At 44.2% G+C, this 22,490-nt stretch overlaps 1 protein-coding gene across 4 annotated transcripts in view; it reads right to left on the reverse strand.

The window, feature by feature from the left end:
• DPP6 (dipeptidyl peptidase like 6) overlaps positions 1–22,490 on the reverse strand; it is a 1,751,424-nt gene that overhangs the window by 145,103 nt on the left and 1,583,831 nt on the right. For all 4 annotated transcript variants that reach the window (XM_040352727.1, XM_040352725.1, XM_040352728.1 and 1 more), the window contains exon 10: positions 14,468–14,565. In XM_040352727.1, coding sequence (XP_040208661.1) covers positions 14,468–14,565 — 98 coding nt within the window. The remainder of the gene's footprint in view (positions 1–14,467; positions 14,566–22,490) is intronic.

A 22,490-nucleotide genomic window follows, 5' to 3' on the forward strand; every position in this document is an offset into this window, starting at 1 on the left:
AAATGTTATGTTTTTCTTGTTTTATATTTACAAAAAATTAAATAAAGAATATAGAAATCAACAGTTTGTATACAAAGGGCTAGATTCACGTACCTCGGCGCATAGTTATGCCGGCGTATCGAATATACGCTACGCTGACGGCGCAGAGAGAGCCCAGAGCAGTATTCACAAAGCACTCGCCCCGTACGTTGTGGCGGCGTATGTAATATGGTTGGCGTAAGCCCGCCTAATTCAAAGTAGCCTGGTCGTGGGCGTGTTGTATTGAAATGAATCGTGACCCCATGTAAATGAAGCGCCGCACGAATGGCGCACGCGCGCGCATGCTCAGGATCACGACGCATATACTCCCTAAGATACGTCGGCTCAATGCTTTCGACGTGAACGTAGCCTATGCACAGCCCCATTCACGTACGACTTATGTAAACAACGTAAAATTTGACGGCTGTTCCAACGTCCATACCTTTGTATGGGTAGCGCCACCTATAGCAGGGATAACTTTACGACGGACGTACACCTTACGTAAACAGGGTAGATTACAGCGACGGGCGCAAGTACGTTCGTGAATAGGCGTATCTAGGTCATTTACATATTCGGCGCGTAAATCAATGGAAGCGCCCCTAGCGGCCAGCGTAAATATGCGCCCCAAGATCCGACGGCGTAGGAGACTTACGGCGGTCAGATGGAGGCCAAATTCAGGCGTATCTAGTTAAGAGAATACGGCGCATAGATACGACGGCGCATTTGTTCACTTACGCTGCGTATCTGTAGATACGCCAGCGTAAGTGTTCTGTGAATCTAGCCCATAATTTCTTTCATCATAAATCACAGTGTTTATTTATTTTTTACAATTCCTGAGTCATGTTAATCTTCCCTATAATCCAGGGGTCAAGTCCTGGGGAAAAAAGTGTGGGAACTCCCACCCAAGATCCACTCCCCCACCAAAAAAATAAATAAAAAATTATACGCTCATATGCATAATTACTAATACGCATGTTTTTTTTCCCGATCCACTGTACCTTAGTAATCCTTTATGTTACTGGCCGCTTCCTGTATATGGATTCATCAGATAGTGTGCGGGTATTCCGTCACTTCCTCGATGCCGCAATGTCTCCTGGGAGCTTTTGTTATTGTTCCCAGGAGACATTGCGGAGGTTTGCCGCAAGTTATCGCGGGATTTAGAAAGAAGCAAGTTGTTTCTAAATCCCGCGATAACTCAGGATAAGGTTCGCCTGCCCCTGACAGTGACTCGAGCTGGGCATCGCCGCTTAGTGAAGGATTGGCTCGGGCGGCTCGGCTGCTCTAGTCCTGCAAAGGGAACTGCGTTCCTGCTGTGAAAAAAGTGCAGGAACTCCGTTCCCACGCGTTCCCGCAGGACTTGAGCCCTGCTATAATCCCAAATCTCCATCTGTACAGCAAAATTCAGGTTTATTGTACAGACACGTTGCCATATTCCTGGCAATGAAACGTAAAAATTAAAGAACCCAGTGCTGTCCTTTGCAGTATTTTATTGAAGGGGTTTTTGGCTGCTTTCTGCCCCCCTCTCTATAACATAGTAGTGTCAGTAGCAGCACCAAAGAATGGTGCAGAATTTGTAGGGGAAATAGAGATGTCCCTTTTTCCATCACAGCAGTGGTACACTTCATTTCCATTGCTACATATAGAGGAATGATGATGATTATATCCCTGGAAAACATCCAAAAGTCCCTGCTAGTTGTGTTTCTGGATGACTGATAAATAACAGCAGCACTTATAAGGAACACTGATTAGCTTTATCTAATAAGCTTGTACTCGGAGTCAGTGCTGATTGATCATTCAGGACTGGGTGAACATTTCAAGAGCAAAACTGAGCCAGATATTCCAACTGAAACTGACATTTCTGATTACAAGATGAATGTCCTATTCTTGCAAATGGAAAAAGCCAGACCACTTATGCCGAACTCTGCAAGGTTTATGTGTTTGCGCAAGTAATTGTCAGGGTTGATACACTGCGTTATCATTTAGCAAATTGATGGCTGGAAATAATATACACTTTTATTTACTCAGTTATCGCTAAATCCATATTAATCAGGCTACAAAGACCAACTTTAGGATCCCAAATATTTTTCATGAAATGCATGTTTTATGTCTTCACTACTTCATTTGGATTCTTTATACAAGAGTTGGATTAAAGCGGTAGTAAAGTCTTTTTTTTTCACTTTTACCTACAGGTAAGCCTATAATAAGGCCTTGTACACACGACCGAGAAACTCGACGAGCAAAACACATTGTTTTCCTCATCGAGTTCCTTGTTAGGCTTGACAAGCTTGCTTTGCGTACACACAGTCAAGCCAAAATCTCCTCGTTCTCAAACGCGGTGACGTACAACAAATACAACGGCAGGGGAAGTTCGATTCCACTGGCTAAACTCTTGGGGTTGGTTTTGCTAATCTCATGTGTTTGCGTGTTAAGTAAAAGTTTGGTAAGAGACGATTTGCACTTTTCAGTCTGTTACAGCTTGAAAAATGTGTTATCTCCATTACAAATGCTACTTTTACTCCCATATCATACTTTATTCTGAGCATGCGCGGGTTTCTTAGCATAAAGACGTTCGAGTTTCTCGTCGAAAACCAGCCCGTCGAGGAACTTGATGAGCCAATTTGAGACTCCCGTCGAGGAAATAGAGAACTTGCTCTCTTTTTGGCTCGTCGAGTTCCTCGACAGTTTCCTCGTCAAAAATGTACACACGACCGGTTTCCTCGGCAAAAAAAAATATCTCCCAACAAGTTTCTTGCTGGTTTTTGCCGAGAAACTCGGTCGTGTGTACGAGGCCTAAGGCTTACCTGGAGGTAAAAAGAATATCTCCTTAACCTGTACGTTTTAGGAGATGCAGCATGCAGCCACTGACTTCAGTTTCTGGCTGATGGTCCGGCAGACACTGCCGTCCTTGCCGAAAAAAAGTAAGTGATGACATCGCGGCTCCGGCCACTCACAGCGCTGGAGCCGCGATACCCAGAAGACACGCCGAGGGAAAATGTCAGCTTCCTCGGCATGGACCGAGATCATAATGCAATGCATACTAGCTCATTATGCCTTTTGCCTTACAGGTTTAAAAAAATACAAATACAAATATGCGGGTTTACTGCCACTTTAATGATTTAGAAATATGGAAAGATAATTAAAAGATATTTTCTAGATGACACTGGAAAGCGACCAAAAAAGTTGGATATAAAATATTATTAGATATGACTAATATGCAATCTTTACATTCAGCCAGCAAGCAGCTCTTTAGTTTACTTTTCATGTTGTTTTCTCTATTTTCTTTAATAAAAAAAGCCTGCTTTGTTTACAGCACTCAATAGCATAAGCTAGATTATTCCTGTTTGATCCTATTGCTTAAACACTTTAAGTATGCTATATTAGCTATGATGTGGGAATTACTGGGGTGGGGGTGGGTTTAGGGAGGGAGTGGTAAGGGGTGGTGTGGTCCTGCGTGCCCTTGAACTAGCCTTCAGGTTCTTTGTATTGTGAAAGTTTATGCTCTTGCCACTTTTTGGTTTTTGTTCTTTTGTTTTTTTTTTGTTGTTTGTTTGTTTTCATTATAGAGATGTCCCTTTGTAATACTTTCTTCAAAATAAATAAAATCATTTTCCAAAAAAAAAAAATAGCATAAGCTAACATTTCCATGTTCATCCCTATAAGCCCAACATTCTAATTATAAATATTTTGCCTGAATTGGATTTGTTAGAGCCCAAAATAGAGGAGTCCATACCAACTCTGTATGTTGAGCTCTATAATAGCTGTTATGGCTGTTATGGCAGTAGTTTTACTACTGCTTCTGTTAATAGGATATTATAATATAATAATTATATTGTAAAATATAAAAAAATATAATTTACATTTATAAAAAAATAGCATATATGCTAAAAATATTAATTTTTTAAAAATATTTTAAAAACCTTTTGCTGAATATGTGAAATGATGTATTTGATGAGTTGGCTGCCTGTAATGTGCTCACATTATATAAAAAAAAAAACTGTCTTCCCACAGACCCTAATGTTTGAAGACACAATCAGATTAGATATGTCAGATCAACAAACTATGTAGTGTGCGGATCTAATGTATTGTCCATTCACAATATATATCAAGAAGACCTTCACATTGTGCTGTGGTTGGTAAACATCTCTGACTTGACAGTTCAAATCAGGATTTTATTGCTGTCGACAAATCCATCCAGAACCTGACCCTAAACTCTACTAAGGTTATGGCAAAATGTATAACAAAAATACTGCAAAACACATCCCCCACCATACTTGGAAAAAAAAAACATCCTCCACCAGGTGTTGTTGGAGGTTGTTTTAGCACTATTTTGGTTATGCATTTTGCCATGACCTCAATAAATAAATCCTTGATGTTTAGGAGTGTAGGCTTTTTCATTTTTTTTTTTTTTTTATTGCTGTCTATGTCCCTACTGCAGGACGTTAGCACTTTTTATTTGTCCTGGAGACCTTTGTCAGCAGAAGAGAAAGTGGTATGGAATGAAAAACGTTACAGATATCACCAGAACCAAGAGGAAAATTGGAGAGTCTTCCTCTCACTGTTGTGATGTGGGGACAGGAACTGAAAAACAATTCCCCAACAGGACGCAGACAGAAAAATAAATAGATAAACTGAAAAGAGTTTAAAGGGGTTGTAAAGGTAAAACAAATTTCCCCTTAATAGCTTCCTTTACCGTAGTGCAGTCCTCATTCACTTACCTCATCCTTCCATTTTGCTTTTAAATGTCCTTTTTTCTTCTAAGAAATCCTCACTTCCTGTTTTTCTGTCTGTAACTACACACAGTAATGCGAGGCTTTCTCCCTGTTGTGGAGAAAGCCTCTTGAGGGGGGAGGGGGCAAGCAGGAGTGTCAGGACGCCCACTAACACACAGCTTCTTTCCCTATCTGCAAAGTAGAGAGTGTCCTGACACTCAAGCTCGCCCCCTTCCCCCCTCAAGAGGCTTTCTCCACACTGGATAAAGCAATGCCGCCACCACCACCACGCATGAAATGTCGGGGGGGGGGGGGGGTAAAAGAGTCCCTCTATATATCAGACTCTTACTAGAATATAATGGATTATAATCCCATTAAAAATGATTTATTATATTAAACTTCCCCCTTTTAGGACTTGCACTTACAAAAGTTAAAATTCAAACAGGCATGTAAATTATAGTGGTAAACCAACAGGGATCGTAGCGGTGTCCCCTAAAACGCAAAGCACGGCTTTCTAGTGTTAGCAGTGTCCCCAAATGGCGTGCTCACGCCACTGCTGGTCATCATATAGCCCCACCCTTAAATAATTGAAGGATATGTTAAACCCAAAGCCATACTGATCATTTGGAGATCATTTCGATCTGGTGAGAAGCTATGCTTTTTCAAAAACACTTTGGTGCACTGAAGCACTTTATGTGATTGGAGCACTGGGAGAAGAGCGCCTTAGATCCGTTTGAGCAAATTATTTATATGAACTTTAATTTGTCTAAATTGCGTGTTATGAAACACGTGGGAGATTATGATTTTATCTTAATATGAGATGATTATATGCACAGTTTTTTTATTCATTTTTTATCTTCACTTGTACTGTGTTTGAGTAATTGTTTTACATATATTCAGCTTCTTTTTTCTTTTTCTTTTTTGCACACAAGGAGATGGAAATCTTGGGCCAGATCCACGTAGCCTGGCGCATTGTTGCGTCCGGCGTAGCGTATCTCTGATACACTACGCCACCGTAACTTACAGCGTATTTTCCTTATCCTCAAAGAATTTGCGCCGTAAGTTACGGCGGCGTAGTGTAACTTTGGCGGCGTAAGGGCGCGCAATTGAAATGGATGTGATGGGGGCGTGTTTTATGTAAATACATCTTGACCCGACGTAAATGACGTTTTTTTTAACGGCGCATGCGCCGTCCGTGGGGGTATCCCAGTGCGCATGCTCGAAATTAACCGGCAACAAGCCAATGCTTACGACGTGAACGTCATTCTACGCAAAGCCCTATTCGCGAACGACTTACGCAAATTCAAAATTCTACGCGGGAACGACGGCCATACTTAACATAGGATACGCCTCATATAGCAGGGGTAACTATACGCCGAAAAAAGCCTTACGGAAACTACATGAAAAAATGCGCCGGACGAACGTACGTTTGTGGATCGCCGTATCTAGCTAATTTGCATACTCGGCGCGCCACCTAGCGGCCAGCATAAATATGCACCTTAGATCCGACGGCGTACTAAGACGTACGCCAGTCGGATCTAGCACAGCTTCAGGCGTATCTTGTTTTGTGGATACAAAACAAAGATACGCCGGAGCAAACTAGAAGTTACGCGGCGTATCAATAGATACGCCAGCGTAACTTCTTTGTGAATCTGCCCCCTTGTCTATAATATTAATGTGCACTTTATGAATAATATTTGTAATAATACTGGGATATTCTTTCATTATTAGGCAGCACATTTTTATTATTTATTTTTGGCTTTTTTTATTATGCACACGATTTTGTACACTCCAGTTTTACTAAATCAACCCCAATTTCTGACAGTTGCTAGATCATTCAGTATAGTAAATTACACTTTTTAGGGGTCATTCTATAAACATGCCATGTACAGAATTCCCCCACCAGCCATGTTACAAAAAAGTTTGAACCCTTTTCAGGTTAGAAAATCATAGTGGGTTGCAGATTGAAATGGAAAGGTAACTTTCATCGTCAGTAAGAAACAAAATGGCCTGTGTATCATTTATATGTTATATGAATTTTTTTTATGAAAGTGGATTTTTCCTTTAAAGTTGGTGCTGCATTCTGATAAGGTAAGTTTCACTTTACAAGTACAAAATAAGGTCTAATCTTTTCTGGTTAACTTGTCTGGAGAACTCAGCTGTCAGACCCACAGCCCTCTGAAGATTTCAGTCCGAATTGATTAATTTCACGATTCCATTTAAAGGAAAGAGCAGAGAGAAAGCTGAAGCCTTAATGAATATATGTACATTTCAATCGAATGAGACCACCGCTGACCTGCGTTTTACGGTAATGAGTGCGAATGGAAGGCATTAGGTAGACCTGAAGAACTGATTTAGTAATTGAAATGAGCTGCTTATCATAAATTTGAATTATTCTATGCGGCAAACACATTCCATGGAAGCAAAAGAAATACATAAAATGGACTAAATAAATAACTTATTAAACATCGCTCTTACATTGTAATATAGGTCACATCTTTGCTTGCAGCAGAATCTCTCTGATAGATTGAACATATTTTTCTAATTTATTGCTCTATTCAGACCAAGAGCATCTTGGCTTCTATTTGGCTGGTTGCAATTTTTTCTACATAAATAAATGTTCGGGAAAGAATATGGCATTCAAAATGTTCAAAAACTGCATTCAAAACTATATGAATTGTGTTGTATGCTTTACACTCATGTCTACAGCGAAGTTAGCATATGTGAGAGTTTTATTTAGTGTGAAAATGCTGCAAGGATTTTACTCCTGGAAAGGTCTCATTACTTACCTAACTATACTTCTCAGCAAGGAGACCAACTCCAGACAAAACGTGTTCTGTTTTGTAGGAAAGGTAAAAACTTCTGGTGTGTTTTTACTGCTAACTGTAACTCCACTGGGGAGATCTCCTTCCAGTTTGTCACTGGGGTTACTGGGACAGGAAGACATTGACGATAATAGGAAACTGACAGAAGTTCTAACCCTTCCCTGCTTTCTAAAAAAAAAAAAAAAAAATGTTGTGGTATTTTATCTATTGGAGATATTTAAAATCTTGTTAAAGTGGAGGTTCACCCTAAAAACTATTTTTTAACACTAGAGGCAGTAAAGTAAGGGCATTAACTTTTTTTTCTTCGTACTTACCTTTATATTCTGATTTGGTCCAGGGCTTCCGCGTTCTGATGACTCCGGGACTGGGCGTTCCTATCCCTGCCTCAGGCTTCCGATGCTTGCGGGACTGGGCTTTCCTATCCTTTCGTTGGATGATTGACGGCTTGTGAAACAGGTGACCTGTCGCACAACGCGCGTCACCAGATTTCCGGAAATACCCCAGCTAAGAGTCGGCACTATACGGCGCCTGCGCCCGCCGTGAAGAGCTGACTGTGCAGGCGCCATATAGTCCCAAATTGCAGCTCAGCTATTTCCCGACATCTGGTGACGCGCATTGTGCGACAGGTCACCTGTTTCACAAGCCGTCAATCATCCAACGAAAGGATAGGACATTTTTTGGACAAATACAATTCTGTGGTTTGTTTTCTTTATTTAAAATGTAAGTTTTTATGTAGTCATTTAAGGGGGATGTGGGCTGCGTGCAATCCCATGGGCCTGGGTTGAGGCTCTAGGGCTGGAGCCAAAGCCTATGTAGGCCTAAGGCTGTGTTTCTGGAAGCCATGTAGGCCTAAGAAATACTACTAGAGCCATCACTGGAACGGATAAACCTAACCACCTATTTTATTGCTAGTAAACTCTAAAAGAAGCTATGTGATGCTCCATCAACTGCTGTCTGAAGAAGACAATGGGTATTCCACCTTCTCCCATCTTACCTTACCCTTTCACTAATTTGAAATAGGTTGCTTAGAAATGCAACTTTAAGTCTGGACTTGCATCCGTTCTGCAGATGAATGTAAGTAATTGACCTGGGAATAAGGCAATACTAAGGCAGAGTCACTCTTATAATTCCAAGACCCCTTTAGGTGAAAGCACTCAAGTGTTAAGAACATCTAAAAATTAGCTATAACTCTAATTTAGCAGAGGCTCAAGATCCCTGTTACTCTGGTACTACAGTGTCAGTGATTGTAAGTGCTGCAAGATGAGGGCCATCTCACATCACAGGATTTTGTTTAAAAATGCAAAGATGATCAAATACCACCAAAAAAGCTCTATTTGTGGGAAAAAAGGACGTCAATTTTGTTTGGGAGCCACGTCGCACGACCAGGCAATTTTCATTCAAAGCGTGAAAGTGGCGTAAGCTGAAATTTCGCCTGGGCAGAAAGGGGTATATGTGCCCAGTAAGCAAGTGGTTACGGTTTGCCCTCATATTTTATGTTTTTGGTAAATCTGAAGACAAAAATCTGCATAAAATCGTGTGTATGGGGTCTTAGAATTCTCCTCTTTAGGCCTTGCAATTAACCACTCAGGCTCCAAGTACACATAGTAGGAGAAAGAATTGCATGACCTAAACCTGCATGCTACAGGTAAATGGTACAACAGGACAGCAGAGGGAAGGTAAGTATCTACAGTGAGTGGATGGGCTATCAAACAAACCTATTATTTGCCATTAATGAGCAAATAACAGGTTTTCTTTAAAACTAGTTAATTCAGCTCCTGCTGAACACTTCATAGAACTGAAAACAGAATTAGATTTTTTTTTTTTTGCTTTTTTTGTTTGTTTTGGTTTTTTTACTTTAGCTTATAAGGAAAAGCTTATGAAAAGTTCAATTCAAGAGAAAAAAAATCCCTTTTTAATCTGATTTCCAAAACCTTTACCACCATGGACACTTGGGAAATGAATATATATTAAAAACAAACTTTCCACATGCTGCATACACTTCTTCTGTATAGAAAAGTGATGAAGTGTCAGCATAGTATGTCCTGTGTGCACAGCAGGGCTCCTCATTCTGTTGACACAGCCAGGGCTGTCATTTCAGCCCTGAGATTCGGCCCGCTGGAAACTGTCACACGTGGTTGGGACTTTCGCAGTTGATGCAATGGGAAAATGTGTAACCTGCCAAGAACGTTTATCTGCTTCTCTGACAGCCACGCAGGTGAACAGGAAGTCCTAGGCTCTCAGCATTTTTCTTGCTGATCTTCATGGACACCTTAGTGTGAGATAAAGATATGGTGGTTGCTTCTTTTCAGTGCTGACAGAAGAGATTCACAAGGTGACAGGGATGTGTTCGAAAAACAAGATATTGAGAGTTGATGTTGAGTGAATATTAGCAAAGTATTCAACCATCAAATGGGTTTTCTGTCTATAGTGTGTTATTGGACCGGAGTGAGAGGGGGCTAGCCTCCTGGTAAGGCTGCTCTCTATTACATTATTGTTACATATATTGAAATAACATAGATTAGAGTAGGACTGCAAAACAAAGAGTCAATTTGGGCAGTGTTTGCATTTATTTCATATACAGAATATGCAACTGGCACTTGTTTTTTAAACTGTAAATCAGAAACCAGCTTAACAGGCACTCTTGTCTTACTAGTATAGCTGAGTGCAGGGGAATTTTATATTTTGTACTTAATGAGCTCTTTGTTAAGGAAGAACTTCAGCGGGAAATGGAAAAATGAAAATTCAGCAGCTGTAAATGCCAGATCATGCTTACTTTTAGGAAACAGATACTTACCTTTCCCTGGAGTCCAGCACTTTCATTTATGCAGCCGGTTCTCAACAGGGCATTTTCTCTTCCACACCACTATTTTATTTTTTGTTGCTGGCTGTGACTTCCTGATATCTCACAGCCGATTTAACTACTTCACATGCGTATTGTTTTTGCGCTCGTCACCCCCTCTTTTTTTAACCCACAGTACAGCCCAGCTGAAACAGAGACCCAATTTAGACAAATCACTTGGATGAGAGCTAATTAACTCTCTCATCCCCCTTAAATTTAAAATAGCACCTGTACCTGAAAGTACACAGGCGCTATACATATTTAGCAAAAATCCTTTCAAGGCAGGTTTATATATGTGGTACTAGGGTATCTCCAGGAAATTATGTGATGGGTTCTATCTGGATTTAAAAACGAGCGTAATCCCCAATGAGGGACGAGTTGGAGCATGTGGATTAGTCAAAGAAAAACATGTTGGGGCAGATCCACAAAGAAATAACGCCGGCTTATCTATTGATACGCCGCGTATTTTCAAAGTTCCCGCGTCGTATCTTTGTTTTGTATCCACAAAACAAGATCCGACGGAATGAGGGATCGATCCGACAGGCGTACGTCTTAGTACGCCGTCGAATCGTAGGTGTATATTTACGCTGGCCGCTAGGTGGCGTTTCCGTCGAATTCCGCGTTAAGTATGCAAATTAGCTAGATACGGCGATCCACGAACGTACGTCCGGGCGGCGCATTTTTTTACGCCGTTTGCGTTCGGCTTTTTCCGGCGTATAGTTAAAGCTGCTATATGGTGGCGTACTCAATGTTAAGTATGGCTGTTGTTCCCGCGTCGAAATTTGAATTTTTTACGTCGTTTGCGAATAGGGATTTGCGTAGAATGACGTCACCGTCGTAAGCATTGGCTTGTTCCGGTTTTATTTCGAGCATGCGCACTGGGATACCACCACGGACGGCGCATGCGGCGCTAAAAAAACATTGTTTACGTCGGGTCACGACGTATTTACATAAAACACGCCCCCATCACATCAATTTGAATTGCGCGCCCTTACGCCGCCAATGATACACTACGCCGCCGTAACTTACGGTGCGGATTCTTTGAGGATTCGAAAAAAAAAGTAAGTTACGGCAGCGTAGTGTATCTTAGATACGCTACGCCCGCCGCAAATATGCGCCGCTGTACGTGGATCTGCCCCGTTGTGTCTAGTTGAGCAATTGGGAGCCAAAGGGGAGAACCGAAAAATATAAAAATAAAGTTGCCAAAGATTGCAACCAGATCTGAGTATCAAAACCAAATTGTGGAGCAAAGTCACTCAGAAGCACAGGGCAGGTAGTACACCAATGAAGTCAAGATATGCAAGTCATCGTATTGAGGAAGTCCAGCATGTCAGATGTTTGGTTTAGGCAGGTCAAGAGAGATAAGAATTCAGAAACTGCAGGGCCTAGGTCAGGTCTCTGGTCCTGAAAACATGTGCATTATTGAAATACATAAACAAAAAAAAACTTTTTTTTTTTTAATCTGCCAGCTGACTTGGAGCTAGAGGTTGGCATATAAACTGGGGGAGAAGTAAGCAGGAGGGAGCCATGAGATGTAGAGAAGTGTGCAGATAAAGAGCTAGGAGGGGAGTGGACCTCTTCCGATGGGGCTAGTAAGGCAAGGCCTATGGCCAGCGATAAAAATAAACCCTCTTTCTCCCTTACCACCCTTGGATGGGACTAGTTATGACTTCTTCTTCAATGGTTATGGACTCCATAGGCTTGGGACTAACACTATCACAATTTTGGGACACAATTGTAATTAGTTGCACAGAATGTTGCTCTGAAGCTCTGTACTACTGTTCTGAAGAAGCCTACACAGTAAGCGAGTTTAAAGAAAGACAGTTTGCATCTATGTTATACTGAGTGTGATTAGTTGCAGACAGTTTGGGTACAATTGTTTAAAGGCTACACAGCAGTAACGTCTCACTGTGACCAATCAACACTCATGCTCAGTCTACACCTAGCGATTCCTGTGAGCAGCTGGTTTTAGGATGGGAGCGGAGTTGAGCAATTCCATAGGTCCGTGAAAGTGGTGACTGGGTGGGTTCCCTGGACAACCTGCTAAAATGTCTGGACACCTGTGTTGCACTGGCCCCAGCTTGAGTCTTGACTGAATTTTAATTGCATTTGGACCAAAGTAGTAAATGAGGCCTCTGCATTAAAATGTTAAACACTCCTATCTAGGCCTATGACCTGCAAAGAGAACTGATGAGTGACCCAACTGGATAATGGTTAGATGTGATGGGGCTAGAGCTCACCATCCCTGCAAAGCTGCTGAATTAGAGGCCCTCTGTATGTCTGGGAACTGGTTTAACAAACTGGAAACTAAGGGGCCCGACCAACAAGCGGCTGGCAGGGAGCACTTTATTTGACACACCTGGAAGTTTTGGATAGCAGCAGATCTACTAGTTCTGCAAGAGAGTGAAAAATGAACTCCTTTCCTGCTGGAAAGGTAGGTATCATGGCCCAGATTCACAAAAGAGATACGACGGAGTATCTCAGATACTCCATCGTATCTCTGTTTCTATCTATGCGACTGATTCATAGAATCAGTTACGCATAGATATCCCTTAGATCCGACAGGTGTAATTGTTTTACACTGTCGGATCTTAGGATGCAATACCGCGGCCGCCGCTGGGGGGAGTTTGCGTCGTAAACCAGCGTCGGGTATGCAAATTAGGAGTTACGGCGATCCACAACGGTTTTTCGCGTTCGCTACGTCGCTGCTAGTCTAGTTTCCCGTCGCAAAGTTAGTCGTCGTTTTTGGTGCCCTAACTTTACACAGCACACGTATGTGCTGTATAAAGTATGGCCGTCGTTCCCGCGTCAAAATTTCAAAATTTTCCCTTCTTGCGTAAGACGTCCGGGAATACGGAAGTACGCTACGCAGGTCGCCGTTCGAAAAAATTACGTCACTTCGCGCAAAGCACGGCGGGAAATTCAAAAGGGAGCATGCGCAGTAGGTCCAGCGCGGGAGCGCGCCTAATTTAAATGGCACACGCCCCTTTGAATTACGCGGGCTTACGCCGGAGGCCGCCGGCGTAGGTTTTCATTGCAAGTGCTTTGTGAATCAGGCACTTGCGATGAAAACTTGCGGCGGTGTAACGTATCTACGATACGTTACGCCGCTGCACTTCTACGTGAATCTGGCCCCTTATCCTTTTCTATTGCAGGATGCAGCGGCTTCATTTTTTTTTAGCGACAAGGCCACTACAACCACAGCATAGATAATACAGGTCACCAGGCTAGTTCTGCTGTCTGCAAAGCTGTGTAGATCTCAAAAGTAAATGGACAGAAATACTAATCCACCCACCCTCTCTTTCTCTAACTCCCTCCACATTAATTAAGCAGGGTAGAACCAGGGTAGAACCTACAGTCATAGGCGTGCGCACATGGTGTGCCAGGTGTGCCTGGGCACACCCCAATCACCCCGTGGGGCTCAGATTCCCCTTGTTTAAAACCCTGATATTTCACAAAAAAAATTTGTAAAAAAAAAATAGAAAAATAAAGTTGTAACAAATATAAAAAAATGAACTAATAAAAATAAAAACTACTGACACCATCCACTGCCCTACAGACACCAATCTCTGGCCTACTGACACTGTCAGTATATGTACACATGCACACACATATGTGTTTGAGCTTTGAGGTGCACACCCTAATACAATAGGCTGCACACACTTATGCCTACAGTATACGGTAGAATACTTCTGAAATTCTGAAAACTAGAAAGTGTGTATTGATTAAATGTACTGGAGGAGAGACATACTGATAATGTGCCCCACCACTCCCAATACAATAGGGTTAATTTAACAAGTAATGTTGGAGGCTAGGCAGAGTTTAATGGTTGGAATTTGCAGGTTGAGATCAGGGAATGGGCTAGGAGATTCCAAAGACATGTCCCTTGTACCGAATGTTGTTAGTTACAGAATAATTTATCCATCATCTATCTGTTAATATGTGGTACTGTACAATGACAGGATGATATTTATCTATTCAAGGAATGGGTTTTATGTTCATATATGTCTTTGAAGTGATTTGGATAAAAAGACACATATTCTCTATGAAGTGAGCAGTTATCTGGTATACTGTACCTCATTCTTTGATCATCGGGGGTAATCATTTCCACGTGGTGAAGAGGCCCATTCAAGTTCACAACATGTAAGGTGACAACTGGATTCTCAAAGCCAGCCTAAAATACAAAATAGAACTAAACTTAAAATCTATTGTTAAATCAGATCAATTTGTTAAAGTTGGCTTCTTTCCTGATAAACACCAGTTAATCAATGACTTGTGAATGTCTACCATGACCAATAAGATAATTCTGGGGTTGATTTACTAAAATTGGAGAGCGGAAAATGTGGTGCAACTGTGCATGGTAGCCAATCAGCTTCTAACTTCAGCTTGTTCAATTAAGCTTTGAGACCTCGTACACACGACCGAGAAACTCGACGGGCGAAACACAACGTTTTGCTCGTCAAGTTCCTTGTGAAGCCGTCGAGAAACTCGACAAGCCAATTTTCTCCATTCCCGTTGAGGAAATAGAGAACTTGCTCTCTTTTTGGCTCGTCGAGTTTCTCGACAGTTTCCTCGACGAAAATGTACACACGACCGGTTTCCTCGGCAAAAAAATATCTCCCAGCAAGTTTCTTGCTGGTTTTTGCCGAGGTACGAGGCCTCACAGAAAAAAGGAACCTTATGGTTTCTATACAGAACCTGATTTTGCACTCTCTGGTTTTAGTAACTCAACTCCTCTGTACTTTAAACAGCATTTAAGCTCATGAACAAACATGTAATATATTGCAGACTATCACTCCATAGACATAGTGACCACATTTGTTTTAATCGTAGCAAGGTCCCAGGCTTTCTTTCAGTCTAATAAGAACCTCCAGGGCCAGAGATAGCTGACATCCTTCGGTATATGGCGGGTTGCAAGGCGATTCATGGGCGCCAACACTTCTTGAATGCAAAGAGATTTTATTTCTCTTAACAGATCTTTGGGAGAGTGGGTTAGGGCCAGGACACCCTTAGGAAGTTGCAATGTCAATTAGCAGACTCTGAGACTTCTACAGGAAGACAGCCATGCAGGGAAAGGCATCAAGCAAGACGCCACATCCAGTGGCGGAACTACTGCCATAGCGACCCACGCGGGCGCTATGGGGCCCGCAGCTGAGTGGGGCCCGGTGAGGATGAAGAGCCCCGCCATGTCGTTCCGCCCGCTCCACTCCCCCTGCATTTATGTGTGACATAAATAATTGTTTGTGATCCTTGCCGCCGCGCAGTCCTGCGGAGGAAGAGGAGGCGGCGCTGGGAGGTTGTCACAACCTCGATCATCCAATTGTTTGGTCAGTAGGTGGTGTGCTCCTCCCCTGGCTCCTCCCCTTCTCCCGCGCTCTGCGAATCTCCTACCAACTGTACCATGTGCAGAGCGCGGGTAATGCTGAGGAGCTCATTGACCTCCTCCACGATGGACGCCGGCCATAGTGTAGAAGACGGACCTGCCACTGTGATGCCACCTGCCAGAGCAGCGCGATCATCGGCGAGGTACTGTGCATGATGGTCCGCTGCCTGACACTGACAGCATACCAGCTGCTTGTGATAAACTTACACACAGCCCTAATGCTGTGATGCCACCTACTGTCTCCTGTCATCATCATGCTTTCTGTCATCCCCCTGTTCCTGGCATCCCAGTGGGATGCCAGGAACAGGGGGATGACGAGGAGCACGATGATCCCACCATCCTACTTCTGAGGCCTGTCATACATATTATCACCCCCTGTCATCTCCATCCTCCCCGTCACCTCCCTACCACCCACCACTGTCATCTCCATCCTCCCCGTCACCTCCCTACCACCCACCCCCTGTCATCTCCATCCTCCTTGTCAGCTTCCTACCACCCACCCCTGTCATCTCCATCCTCCCTGTCATCTCCATCCTCCCTGTCACCTTCCTACCACCCACCCCTGTCATCTCCATCCTCCCCGTCACCTCCCTACCACCCACCCCTGTCATCTCCATCCTCCCCGTCACCTCCCTACCACCCACCCCTGTCATCTCCATCCTCCCTGTCACCTCCCTACCACCCACCCCTGTCATCTCCATCCTCCCTGTCATCTTCCTACCACCCACCCCTGTCATCTCCATCCTCCCCGTCACCTCCCTACCACCCACCCCTGTCATCTCCATCCTCCCTGTCACCTCCCTACCACCCACCCCTGTCATCTCCATCCTCCTTGTCAGCTTCCTACCACCCACCCATGTCATCTTCATCCTCCTTGTCAGCTTCCTACCACCCACCCCTGTCATCTCCATCCTCCCTGTCATCTTCCTACCACCCACCCCTGTCATCTCCATCCTCCCCGTCACCTCCCTACCACCCACCCCTGTTATCTCCATCCTCCTTGTCAGCTTCCTACCACCCACCCCTGTCATCTCCATCCTCCCTACCACCCACCCCTGTCATCTCCATCCTCCCTGTCATCTTCCTACCACCCACCCCTGTCATCTCCATCCTCCCCGTCACCTCCCTACCACCCAACCCTGTCATCTCCATCCTCCCTGTCATCTTCCTACCACCCACCCCTGTCATCTCCTTCCTCCCCGTCACCTCCCTACCACCCACCCCTGCCATCTCCATCCCCCCTGTCATCTTCCTACCACCCACCCCTGTCATCTCCATCCTCCCTGTCACCTCCCTACCACCCACCTCTGTCATCTCCATCCTCCCCGTCACCTCCCTACCACCCACCCCTGTCATCTCCATCCTCCTTGTCAGCTTCCTACCACCCACCCCTGTCATCTCCATCCTCCCTGTCAGCTTCCTACCACCCACCCCTGTCAGCTTCCTACTACCCACCCCTGTCAGCTTCCTACTACCCACCCCTGTCATCTCCATCCTCCCTGTCAGCTTCCTACCACCCACCCCTGTCAGCTTCCTACCACCCACCCCTGTCATCTCCATCCTCCCTGTCTTCTTCCTGTCACCCACCCCTGTCAGCTCCCTACCACCCACCCCTGTCAGCTCCCTACCACCCACCCCTGTCAGCTCCCTACCACCCATCCCTGTCATCTTCCTACCACCCCCTGTAATCTTCATACCACCCCACCCCCTTAAATTTACTGGTGCACATTACATATGATGGACGCAGGGACATTTTCTTTGGGGGGGGGGACGCACGTAGCTGGTCTTGCCTAGGGCGCCAAATTGCCTAGCACCGGCCCTGCCTACACTGAGGGGCAGATTTCTGCCAGCCCGCTCCACTCACCGCTGCACTGTGAGACAAATTGTTGCCAACCCGTTCTGCCCGCTCCGCGCTCCACTGTGAGGCAAATTGACGCCCACCCGCCAGCCAGCCCGCTCCACCTGTTCTGCCAGCACGCTCCATTCACCTGGGCTTTGCTGGCAGAACAGGAGAACAGTCAGCGGGTGAGCGGACTTGCTTGCCAATCAGCGGGCGGGGGAGTAGAGAGATGACATCATCTGCATCATTGCAGTTCCGTCCCCACTGTGCGGGCAGCAGAGAGATTACATTATCTCTCTGCTGCCTGCCTTTACTCTGGGACACAGCAAGTGGCAATCCGCAATGTGTGGCAGGTGATGTGGCAAGTGACAATCTGCTACGTGTGGCAGGTGACGTTGTGGCAAGTAACAATGTGTGACAGGTGGCATCGTGGCAAGTGACAATCTGCATTGTGTGGCAAGTGACAATCCTCAATGTGTGACATCGTGGCAAGTAGCAATGTGTGGCAGGTGACAACCCGCATCTGGTGACGCGGCAAGTGACAATCCGCATCTGAAGGCAGGTGACGTTGGTAAGTGACACGCTCGGGGCTCCTACTGATTCTGCAATATGGTGAGCATATTTTATATAACAATGTAATAATAGAAAATATGCACTTCAAGCATTTTTATTATTATTATTATTTTTTTTTACTAGTAATGGCAGTGATCTGTTTTTTTTTTTGTGAGACTGCGACATTGCGGTGGACAGGTCTGAAACTTTTGACACATTTTTGGGACCATTCACATTTATACAGCGATCTGTGCTATTAAAATGCACTGATTAATGTGTAAATGTCACTGTCAGGGAAGGGGTTAAATGTGTTCCCTGGGAGGTGTTTCTAACTGGGGGGGTGGGACTGACTGGAGGAGGAGAGAGATCTCTGTTCCTAATCACTAGGATAGAGCCATGACAGGTCCTCATTATACTTCTATATACACGTATAGAGCCATGACAGGTCCTCTTTAGTTATAATTATATCAAATAAAGGATGTGGGGCATTTTGGTGGGCGTTATTTTTTTTTTCTGGGGGGGGGGGGGCCCATACAACATTTTGCTATGGGGCCCTGTGATTTCTAGTTACGCCCCTGGCCACATCTGCATATGTAGGAATGCTGTCTCCTATGGCAACAGTCTTTAACAGTTTCTAACACAAAGTGTAACAGTTCCTTCACTTCCACTACAACCTTGTAGTTCTTCAACCCACTGAGCTCCCAGTCTCTCTCACTGCGACTGAATCCCTTGAGATCCTCCAATCTTCACTGTAGTATCTTCCTCAAGCTTTACCCTCATTTCTCTTCCGGGTCCCTAGCTTGGCACTCCAAGATACTTCTCAATATTCACCCCACTGGCCTGCTCGGTTCCTGGCTTGCCACAGAAGGCTGCTCTACAAGGGTCACCTCCGCTGGCTGGGTCCCTGGCTTGATACCTGCTGAAGTTTCCAGATTCTTCACTGTCCCTGGTTGGGTTGGTACTTGTTTCAGCTACTCACTGTGGTCCCTGGTAATAAGGTGCAAGCCGCAATCCCAACCCTGCGCTGCTCTCTTGCTTCTGGATAGGCCCTCAGACAGCCTAGCAGCCAGATGTGCCCGGGATAGGCCCAAACTCCGGCCTAGCAACCCGGGAAATACAACGCATGTCCACCCAGACAGCCGTCCAGATGGCACAGAACACAGATCACCTGACTCCACCCAATTAAATAGGTTCTCCCAGCAGGCCAAGGGATTTAAGAAAACCTCTGTCCATTGGCTGAGACACCCCATATACCCATAATCTGACCCTGGAGTGCCCTTGTTTATCTAATGCCACCAAGTGCCCGGCCACTCAGCGGCAAAAGAGAGTAGTGCAGCAATTACAGGCTTAGAGTGAAATCAATTGATCCCTAACAATTAGCCAAGGTAGCTATACCTGGCAGGTAAATTTAGGATGAACCCTGCCTAAACACCAGGGTGCTACATAATGTTTCCAGGCTTCTTTTTTATTTAACAAAATCAACAGTATTTAGGACGAATGAAAGGGAAACACAATACACACTAACAGCTGGGGGATCCTTAAGAGATTAGATGATTAAAACTAATTGCATCCAGAATGATACAGTTATTGGAGGGATTGTTCTTTTTAAATCTGAAAAATGATCTCTTTGTTGATAAACTTAGTACCGGTGGGTGGGCTGGGATGGGCCCGTAGTAAACAATACTACTGCTTTCAGATCAGTATAAATGACGCATGTGAACGCAATGTACTGTACACCTGTGTACAGGAGCCGTTACACTAAACACACAAATTGTAAGCCGTGTTACAAAAAAAGTAACTACACTTGTCTTTAAATGTAGTAAATGGTTTATTTTGATCTTTAGTGGCATATTTCAGTTATGTGAGATCCAAGTGAAATGAGACAATGAAGCTGGAAGCCCGGGACTGATCTATCCGGCTGTACTGTGTATTTCTATAAAGCTCTCAGCTCTTCTTACCGCTCCTCATATGGAAGTTCTAGCCAGATCTCTTCCTGACAGAAAGCTGTGATAGCGGAGCACCGAGGGACTTGTGTTCCTCTCATCAATCTGGCACTACTGCATTTTGTGAGCATGATACATGAGGGGTGTGAGGGAAGGTGTCAGGAAATAAAGAAGAGATTTAAGATGAGTGCTTCTGTTATTTGATGCTACGGTTGTGGAATAAAGATGTCTGGATTTAGAAGCCATTATGTCTCCTGACAATTACACTAAATCCAGCGCCGATTTTCAGGGGGTCAACAGTGCTGCACTCTCCTAAATAAAAAAAATAAAAAAACTCCAGACATTTGTTTTCTTCAATAAAGTGCCTCTCTGTGAACTTACAACAAAAACTTTAAGGCTCCGTTCACATATATGCAAATTGGATGTGTTTTGAACCCGCCAATTGGCTTTCTATGGAGCCGCTTTACATTAATACGGTGCAGCATCGCAAATTCGCTGCAAATTTAAAGCGGCCTGTGCTTTTTCTGAGCACTACGGTGCGATTCAGATGTGAATTCCAGGCTCATTGCCTTCTTAGGGAATGCATCTGAATCGCATATCAGTTTTGAACACAAATTTGATCATTAAATAAAAAAAAAACAGGGTGGAGGGTCCTACTCTCCAATCCATAACAGGCCCTTTTGGGTCTGATGCAAATTTTGAGGGAAACCCCCACGCCAATTTATTTTAAAAGAATGGTGTGGGCCCCCCTCCCCAAATCCATGCCAGACCCTTTTTTGAGCATGCAGCCTGAAAGGCCTCCTGAACCATACCAGGCTACACACCCTCAACATAGGGCAATACCCCCCACCCCAAAGCACCTTGTCCTCATGTTGATGTTGAACCACCTGTGCAGTGGTTGTGGGGTCTGCGGGCAGGGGGCTTTAACAAGGGGACCCCCAGATCCCCGCTCCCCCATGTAAATGAGTATGGACAATTCCTTTATTAAAAAAAAAAAAAAAACAATGTCCCCCGGTATAGATTCATTGTCAATCATGACGCCCACTGCCACCCCTGACCCGAAAAAATAAAAAATGTAATCTCAGCTCACACCAAGGGATCCCATCACCTGCCTACTCTACCGCCTGACAGTTCTTAAATAGCTAAGGGGTGGGGCCACCCAGCAATGTCACCTGGTGGCATCGCCCTTTGTGAAGTCATCAGTCAATGCATACTGGGTTGGTAATGTCACGGGAATTTGGGAGGGACCTCAAGTCGTTTTTTATTGCTGGCAATGGTTTATTTTACATTCAGCCATCAGCGAGGAACCCTGCTGCCAGCTGATGAGTCATCTGTTGTTAAGGACGTGGCAGCCAGCTTCCCGGTCCGCTCCTTAAGAACCAGCTAATGTTAAAGAGGCTGGTGGCCTTTGGTTCCAAAAAAATCGAATCTTTACACCATATAAATCACAGCTGAACCGCTGAACAGCTGCTTTGGAAATTCGCTGTGGAAACTGAGGGGAAATTCTTACCAGACATGTGTGAACCTAACCAAAAGCCCCATACACACTATCAGTTTTCCTGCAGGTTTTTCTCTTCAGATTTACCAAAACCATGTAGTGCAAGGGCATGCCTGATTGCATACAAATTAAAAAAACTTGAGGTTTGACCTCATATTAGATGGTTTTGGGAAATTTGAAGAGAAAAACCTGCAGGAAAACTAACTGTGTATGGGACTTTAGGGTTTTTCACACCAGCCTGCATGTTAAGCCCCCTATTTACACCTGAGCGTTTTTCTGCTTGTTTTCCTGCACCTGACTATGCTCAACATGCAGAATCATGTTCTTTCTAATTGTCACACTCGTATGCTCAGCTACCCTATTCTCAAAAAAGTTAATTAACGTTTTTTTTTTAGCATTTTGGCCTCATGGACTTCAATGGGAATGTCTTCATGCCTGAAAAGCTCCTCTCCTCCTATAAAACTGCTCTCCTCCTTGCCCAGCCCAGGAAACAAATGTCCAAAGCTTAATACACGTGTAAAAATGCTAATAAAACACCAGTAATATGTATGTAAAATAAAAATAACACACCATCAAGAATAGATTCTGTGAATGTACACTAAAATATCTCCACAATGGTGTAAATTGTGTAGGGGCGGTGAGGGACGGAGTGATACAGTGTTATGACACCTCACACAGTTTACTTTTTTTATTTTTTATTTGAAGTGTCACAAAATAAAACGTCATTCAAGTCTGTTCACCACAGCACATTGTGACATGCTGTTCTGTGCAATGCACTGGATAAAAAATGTGACATGGCTCACAAAGCAATGTTATGGCATGAACCAGGCACACAGAAAACAATTGTTGTCTATGTACCCTTGTGTTCAAGCGAAACCTTAGG

This window comes from Rana temporaria, chromosome 5, assembly GCF_905171775.1.
Source record: "Rana temporaria chromosome 5, aRanTem1.1, whole genome shotgun sequence".
NCBI lineage: Eukaryota > Metazoa > Chordata > Amphibia > Anura > Ranidae > Rana > Rana temporaria.